The 8,596-nt window shown below is 51.4% G+C and overlaps 1 protein-coding gene across 1 annotated transcript; it reads right to left on the bottom strand.

The window, feature by feature from the left end:
- Positions 1–1,093: 1,093 nt before the first annotated feature.
- LOC311600684 (aflatoxin B1 aldehyde reductase member 2) lies at positions 1,094–8,585 on the bottom strand. The gene is made up of 7 exons (XM_084787679.1): positions 8,228–8,585; positions 5,270–5,457; positions 5,014–5,118; positions 3,610–3,706; positions 3,349–3,448; positions 1,770–1,899; positions 1,094–1,432 (listed from the first exon to the last, which is right to left on the bottom strand). The coding sequence occupies exons 1-7, from the start codon at positions 8,547–8,549 to the stop codon at positions 1,271–1,273; spliced, it is 1,104 nt and encodes a 367-aa protein (XP_084643805.1). The 5' UTR covers positions 8,550–8,585; the 3' UTR covers positions 1,094–1,270.
- Positions 8,586–8,596: the final 11 nt, after the last annotated feature.

Raw genomic sequence — 8,596 nt, 5'->3', positions numbered from 1 at the left:
CGAGAGGCAGAGGCAGGTGGATCACTGTGAGTTCGAGGCCAGCCTGGTCTACAAAGCAAGTCCAGGACAGCCAAGGCTACACAGAGAAACCCTGTCTCAACAACAACAACAACAACAACAACAACAACAACAAAAGCCAGGCATGGTGGTACACACCTGTAATCCCAGCACTCAGGAAGGCAGAGGCAGGTAGATCTCTGTGAGGCCAGCTTGGTCTACAAAATGAGTCCAAGACATCCCAGGCAACACCGAGAAACCCTGTCTCAAAAAAGTTGTTTTAGGGTGGGGATATGGCTCAGAGGTTGCTCTTCCAGAGATCCTGAGTTCAATTCCCAGCAACCACATGGAGGCCCACAACCATCTATAATAAGATCTGGTGCCCTCTTCTGGCCTGCAGGTGTACATGTACTCAGAACACTGTATACTAAGTAAATAAATAAATGGGGGGGAAAATTTGTTTTAGTCTGGGTCAGATTACCCAGCATGCATGAAGAAGCCCTAGGTTTAACTCTCAGGTTAAACCTGCCACAGAGGCACAAGTTTATCCCTATATCTGGGACAAAGGATCACAGATTCAAGGTCATCCTCAGATACATAGCAAGGCTGGACTACTTGGGATGCTTTTTCCAAACAAAGGAACAAAACTAAGTCTACAGGATCCTGATAAATACTAGCATTCTTTTCAAAGTGACTTTAATTGTAGATATTATCTAAATTGTGCCACTTCTTAGGATTTAAAAAGACAATTCTGAGGGAGACCTTTTAAATGTATCATGTTTATTTCTAAGAAAGGGTCTCATTAAGCACCCCAGTTTTGACCTCACACTTGGACCAAACCTCCCCCTCAGCTGGGATTAGCAGTTGTGCATATACACTCCCACCTCACTCTGTCACGTATACAAGAGTGAGGGCTGAGGCTGCATCAGGACATGGTGAGGAGAGCTCTGCCAGGAAGTGAGAGAGCCTCCCACATCGATGCTCTCTGAAGCCCCAGCTCCTGGGTCCACACTTTATCACGGGTTCCAAGGCAGGAGGGAGGGGGCAGGTGTTGAGCAGCAGAGGTGACAGTCTGAGGCATAGTACAGGCTGGGGCTCGTCAGACATCTGCTTTATTGAGACAGGAAGTGAACAGGGCTGCTATCTAGGACATGGTATGGATGGAGACTGGCAGAAAAGACCACAGGAAGACAGCTTAAGGCAAGAAACAGCCAGGGCCTGAATCTAAGAGGTGGAGGGAAGGAAAACTCTGGGCAGCTTGAGCTGGCACAGTCTATCTGAAGTAGTTGGGACACTCATGGGCAACCATATTCCAGGCTTGGTTAAAGGCATCCACGACTGCTGTGTCAAGGGGCCCTTCCTCTGTGGCGGTCAAGTTTTGCTCCAGCTGTTCCAGGCTGGACATGCCCAAGATGACTGCGTCCCCTTGGGTGCCCTGTGAGGGGAGACAGCCAGATTTCAGCACACTTCTGCTACTTGGTGGCTCCTGTCACATGCCCTTCTTGTCTGCCCCCGGGTAAGATCTGGGACCTTTGTGTGTTTCTATCCTAGACAGCAGAAGGTGCGTGACTCTGCTCTTGCCCCTTGTTAAAGGAGCTCTTCCCTGGTGAGACGTAAGTAAAAAGCCACCCTCTCTTTTAGAGGACACTTGCCTGGCGAGCACTTGGCACACCAAATCATGTCCCCAGCCCTGGAGGATGCACTCTTTCTAGGGATCACTTCAAGGCAACCTTGGGTCTCCTGAAGAGGCAGAGGTTGAGCTCATGGGCTACCTGGAGCTGTGAGTGGTGATACATCCAGCGCAGGGCAGCCGAGGTCATGCTGGGAGCGCCGGTGCCATAGGTGGCTTTCAGGGCCTTTTCTACCAGGGCAATGGCTTCGAAGTGGTGCTCCTTCCAGAAGCTGAGTGGGTGGGGAGAGTGGCATGGGCTGAGAATCTTCAGTCACATGATGGGCTGAAGTCAAAGCACCTACAGAGACACTGCTCCCAACCCCATCCTGTAGCACGGAAGGAGCCATATCTCCCTTGGAGAGGTCCCTCCCACCTTCTAGAAGAAGTCCCTGGGCTACCCACCTGCAGGCCAGATGTGGAAACTCCTAGACCTGTGTACCGTTGACACAGTGCCCCAAGGACCCCAGGCCTCCACCCAAGGTCCTCTCTTTCCCTCCTGGGCAGGGCACTTCTCAAAGTGTGGGAAGGATTGTAAGCTTTGTCATAGGTGAAAGTAGTCTTGGTGGGCTTTGCCCTTGGACACACTATAGATACTCTCTGAGATTAAGCTTGAGATAGACTGGGTGGAGCCATCCTGGGCCGGGCATTCAGGATCTGGCGAGTCCACTTGGACTATTGTGTTTCTTTTCTTTCTTTCTTTCTTTCTTTCTTTCTTTCTTTCTTTCTTTTGGTTTTTCGAGACAGGGTTTCTCTGTGTAGCCTTGGCCGTCCTGGACTCACTTTGTAGACCAGGCTGGCCTCGAACTCACAGTGATCCGCCCGCCTCTGCCTCATGAGTGCTGGGATTAAAGGCGTGCACCACCATGCCTGGCTGACTATTGTGTTTCAACCCTCAACGGCAGAGGGAGACCTGCCCCTCGCATGTGAGAGACAGGCAGGCTGAGACGACAGAGAGGAGCAGCAAGTTCAGACCAGGCTTGAGCGCAAGTGGATGGGGAAGAGGACCAGTGCGCAGACCAGAGATACCTAGGGACCCGTCCCGTGGAACAGATACCAGAAGGTTCAAATTCACTCTTGTTTCCCTTTAACCCTTTTTCCCTCTTGTGTAAGCTAGTTGGGTTGTATAATAAAGTTTAATTTAAGAAACAGAGCCAACATCAGAAGAGCAAAGACAGGACCATAAGGTCTGGGGGTACGGATGGGGCTTCCTCATTTCCTTATGAAAGTAGAAGGAAAAGAGAAACCCCAGAATTGTTATATCTTACAGGAATCAAGAAACTGAGAAAGGCAGGCAGTGGTGAGGCACAGGTAAGAACGCCATGTAAGATAAAGGTCTTGGCATATAGGCAGCCTGCGGATAGGTTGCTTAGATACCTCTGATGTCATTTACCACTGCTGCCAGGGGCCCAGGATAAAAGGGACAAACCTGCCACCTCATCTCTCTTGTCCTCCTCTAATACCTCTATTGTACTTTCTCTAAGAGACTCCCTTGTCCCTTCTCCCCGACTGTCTCTGTTTCTACCCTCATGGCCACTCAGGCCCTAACTCCTCTCCCCTTCTCTCCCCACACTTCTATAATAAATCTCCCCACATCTTATCTGTTACGTGTCATCTCATTTTTAATCCTAACCAAAGGGGACTTCCCGCCCCTACCCCTCCAATACAGTGTCCTAGCTCACCGGTTCCTGTACATCTCAGCCCAGTTATTCCCAAAGAAGCGGCCCACGGGCTGCTTGCCATCCTTGTCTTCATACTTGTATTTGCCTGTCAGCAGGCCTCCTGTGGGAAGGGAGCAGTCAGACCCTGGCCAGATTCCTCCCAGAGGCTGCCAGCTCCCACCCAGCTCTGACTTAGAGGAGGAAGGAGTCTGGAAAGGGCACCCAGAGTCAGGTGGGGCGTGCACACCCACCCACAGGGCCTGTCCCCATGGCAACCCATACCAGCCAAAGGGTTGTAGGCGTAGAACCTCAGTCCAAAGTGTCTGAGGCAGGGGAGGAGCTCCTTCTCCACCTGCCTGGTGGTGGCGTTGTACATGCCCTGCAGAGAGGAAGAGGCGCGGTTGCAAAGGTGACTGTACCAAGGAGGGGATCCACACTTCCTCTTTTTAAAAAGGATTTATTTTGGAAGCCTTTTTCAGAGAGAGGTCTTGGTAAACTGGCCAGGTTCTTTGTTTTGTTTTTTGGATACAATATTTTTCTGTATTGCCTTGGCAGTCCTGTATTCGATTTGTAGGCCAGGCTGGCCTTGAACTCAGTGATCTGCCTTGCCTCCGCCTCCCTGAGTGCTGGGATTAAAGACATGATTGCCTGGCAGCCAGGTTGTTGTTAAACTCCTGGGCTCAAGTGATCTTCCCATCTTAACCTTGTTTTTCACTGTATCTAGGGCAAATGTCAGAATAAACAGTTTTCTAGAGCTATTGACCTTAAAGAAATCACTGTAGAAAATATGGATTGTTTCTTGTCATCTACAGAGTTGTTTTTCTCCCCTTTGTCTTTTTTTTTTTCCTAGTGAGGCATACTTTTTAAAAAGATTGATTGATTTATGAGTGCTCTATCTGCATGTACACCTGAGGCCAGAAGAGGGCATCAGATCACATAATAGATGGTTGTGAGCCAACATGTGGTTGCTGGGGATTGAACTCAGGACCTTTGGAGGAGCAGACAGTGCACTTAACCACTGAGCCATCTCTCCTGCCCCCACAGTTGATTTTCTAAAGGAACTTTATAGCCTTTGCATGACTTTGGGCACAAGGCAGCCCTGGAAAACCATAAACATCTTGCATCATTGACTACAGCAAACAGTGCACAGTAAGGACTAAAGCTGAAAGGCCTCTGGTATGAGGAACTTGTTTTACCCCAAAACATCAGGAATGGCTTGTTACTGATAACAATCAGTAAATATGTTTTTGCAGGGGTTGGCGGCTGTTGGAGGTTCAGTTCATGGAGGCAGGACTTCCCTGCTGCCTCAGAGCCTGATGACATCTTGGAGTGACCCTCTTTCTTTGACTGTCCCGCAGAACTCAGACCACCCATATAAGAAGGTGTGGTTCAGAGACTGGAGACTCCTGGGGGCTGGTGAGAAGGGGATTCCCTGGGAAGAGCCACGCAGGTTAACCCTGTGCACTTCTCCATGCCGTGGAGGGCTATGCTCCAGACTGTATGCAGGATGGGAGGAAGGGCTCCAGATGTTTGCTCAGGCAGTAAGGAAAAAATGCACAGTGACCAGGCTGGGGAGAGACTAGCTGGTACCCGCAGGCTTTGAGGAGGGGAGTGGCTGCTGCATAGAGGGCAGAAGGAGGGGCCCATTGAGGCCTGGGTACCCCTAGCACATCAAATACCCCTCACCTGGTAAACGGTTGGCAGGATCCAGCCGTTGCTCTTGCAGAGGGTACAGATCTCAGCCACCTCCCAGGAGGCATAGTTGGACAGGCCAAGCTCCACAAACTTGCCCTGCAGGGGAGAGGCCTTGTCACAACTCAGCTCAGCCCGGGGACCAAGGAAGGGAAGATCAACTGGGTGAGGATCCTGGGAGTGGACTCTGTGCCCAGACAGCCTCAGTCTTGGCAGAGTCAAGAAGAGAGAGCTCAGGGCTCACACTCACCTCCTGGTGCAGCTGGTGGCAGGCACGGAGCGTCTCCTCCACAGGAGTGCTGTGGTCAGGAGCATGTAAGTAGAAGAGGTCCACCCGGGGACATTGCAGCCGCTTCAGTGACGTCTCCAATTGGGACCGGACACTGTCAGGCTTCAGTGACTTCCCATCCCAAGGGTTGGCCTTGGTGGCAATTTTCACTTGCAGGAAGATTATAATGATTAAGACATTTGTTAGGAGGCAGGGCAAGGTGGCACTTTAATCCCAGCACTTGGGAGGCAGAGGCAAGCGGATCTCTGAGTTTAAGGCCAGCCTGGTCTACAAAATGAAGTCCAGAGAAACTGTCTCAGAAACACACACACACACACACACACACACACACACACACACACACTCGAAGGAAAGAAAGAAAGAAAGAAAGAAAGAAAGAAAGAAAGAAAAAGGGTCTATTAGAATTACTCACGGGCCAAGACCAGACATTGCAGGACAGGAAGTGTGGGAGTTGAGACCGGAAAGGAATGGACAGACTCCATTGCAAAGGTGCTCAAACACCATTGCAGACTTTGGACTTGATGTTTCTGGATTTTCTCAGGCTGACGTGAGACCATCTGTTGCAGGATATGTGATCACACTGTGAACCCCGAGATTGTGTTGTTTATTGAAAAAAAAGAAAAAAAAAACCTGTTTCTAGTTGTGGTGTGGTTCAGCCCTAGCACACACCTTTAATCCAAGAGCTTTCTCCTTCAATTAAAAAAAAAAAATCACCCACAGGTCAAGAGGTGGAGCAAGCATCCATTTGACAGGGAGTGAACATTAAAAAAAACAAGACAGAGTAAGAGCCTGTCAGGAGGACAGATAGACACACAGTGAGTCAGGAGGACAGATAGACACACAGAGGGTGTTTGAAATGTCGTGGGGTAGGAGTTTCCTTCTGGATGCCAGCTGAGGAGGGTGGTCAGCTGGTGCTTTCGCTGCCTCTCTGAGCTAACAGGCTTTCACCCCAGCCTCTGGCTCTCTATTGGTAGAATTGAATGACTGAAAAGAACGCCCAGCATTTGGCTCCCTCTCACCATAGGATGGAGAAGGAGCTCAAGGGGACAGGAAGGAAGATAGGACAGCACTAGAGTGCTATGTAAGAATTTAGGCAACAGGGACTGAAGAGATGGTTCCGTGGTTTGGAGAACTTACTGTTCTTGCAGAGGACACAGGTTCCCAGAACCACAACCCATGCTGGCTTACAGGCATTTGTGACTACAGTTTCAGGGGTCTAGTGCCCTCTTCTGGCCTCCATAGAGACAGGCATACATGCAGGCAAAACGCTCAGACATATAAAATAAATAAATCTTAAGAAACAAAACAAATGTGTTGCTTGGCAGTGATCAAGTTGACCAGAATTCTTATCAGACTCTCAGAACCCTGTACATTCAGCCCACTGTAGGTGCGCCTCGAGAGCCCAGACACAGCACTGCTCTTCTTCCTAGAAGGGGAACGCTAACTACCTGGCCTGACGGATGGATGGATTCTGCACTCTGATCCTATAGGATAAAGGCAACAGGACCACGGCATCTCCTTGCTACAACACCCACCCACAAGGCATTCTCATGTGAACTTTTGCCACAGGTGTGACCTGAGGACTTTGTTCCCTCAGACTCAAGAAAGAAAGAAAGAAAGAAAGAAATAGGAATGGGCTAACGAGGGACAAGAAAAAGAGTTTTAAAAAAAAATAAGGGACTGGAGAGATGGTTAAGAGCACTGCCTGCTCTTCCAGAGGTCCTGAGTTCAATTCCCAGCAACCACATGGTGGCTCACTATCATCTACAATATGATCTGGTGCTGTCTTCTGGCCTGCCGGTGTACACGCAGACAGAGCACTTTATACATAATAGTAAATAAACCTTTAAATTAAAATAAATGAATAAATTAAAAAACCCAGAGCATTCATCACCAGGGTGTCAGGCAGGTGAACTCTACAGTGTTCAGCTTGAGAGATCTGCTCACACGTCCCTCCTATCCTGCCATGCTGGGAGTCTAAGGGGCCGCACAGAGGACAGGAACAGGGAGCAGGAGCCTCAGGATGGCAGAAGTGAGGCCACCCTCTTGACACTCCAATGGCTTCCCCTCACCTTCCAGCAAGGGGCACATGCCACTGACCATCCTGCCCCATAATGCACTTTGCACTCTCAAACTCCATCTCCCAACAGCTAAGCCTTCAGCCTCCAGAAGCGCTTTCTCTTGTTCTCGACCCAGTGCAGAGCTACTGACACTGAGGGTCCATTGCTTCCATTGCTCTATGAGCCTTGCCTCCTCCTATGCTTGGAGCCTCCACAACCCCTCCTCTCTGCATTCCCCAGCAATCACGGCTTCAGTTCTCCCCATTGGACATTGAACTCTCGGTGCATTCGTCACCTCTCCACTGTAGTAGCTCCACTGCAAGACCTGGCACAGAGTGGGCAGAAAGGCCGAAGTGCACTCTCCACCACTGTCCCCTGCTGGGTCCTTGGCATTGTGGCCATTGGTCTCCCTGAGCCCCACAGGCACTGTCAACTGCACAGGACAAAGTCTAGGAGCTGACCAAAGACCTGAATGCCAAGTGCGCTGCTGGAGCACAGGGTTAGTGAGGGTCAGAGGGGAGGGCATGAGCACGAAGCCTGGTTGGAGGGCCGGCTACGGGCAACTGGACAGAGTTGGAAAGCAGGGACTGCAGTAGGAAGCAAAGGGCCAGAGTAGGTTCAAGGTGAGAATAAGTAGCTTCCTCGCACCCGGCCCTGAGCTGCGACTCCAGATGCCACGAAGGAGAGGCAGCACAAAGTTTAGTTCAGTAGTTCAGGACTCTAGGAGCTTGTGGTCCCACACTGTCGTGGATATGAGAGCTTGCGAAGCTCCTGGGTCCAGAGCGTGCGCGGTGCACGCCGGCTGCAGGCACCTGCTCAGCCCTACTCAGTGAGGGGGAAGGCCAGGTGCGACAGTTACCTGTGCAGTTGCCGCTGCCCAGCCCGAGCCCCATGCCGCCCAGGATGCTCTCGGACTGGCCGTCGCTGTACATGAAGGCGGTGTCCAGCTCGCTGTGGCCGCGCTCCAGGAAGGCGCGTACCGTTGCGGCACTAGCGCTCGCATCCATGCGGCGCCCCATTTCCATGGTGCCCAGCACCGTAGCGGGCCGGAGAGGGTCGCCAGAGGCGGCGCGGGGTGGCGGAGGCCGAGACATAGCGAGAGGACGCGCTATCGCAGGCCCGGAGCGAATGGCGCACCGAACAGCGGCGGGGTCCACGGCTCGTGACGCTGCTCGCAACATGGAGACTGCGCCTGCGCGCCCGGTATCTTCGGGCTCCGCCCACAGCG

The sequence above is a fragment of the Acomys minous genome, assembly GCF_964271855.1.
Source record: "Acomys minous genome assembly, chromosome: 6".
Classification (NCBI taxonomy): domain Eukaryota; kingdom Metazoa; phylum Chordata; class Mammalia; order Rodentia; family Muridae; genus Acomys; species Acomys minous.
This window is presented reverse-complemented; position numbering and strand designations above follow the sequence as displayed.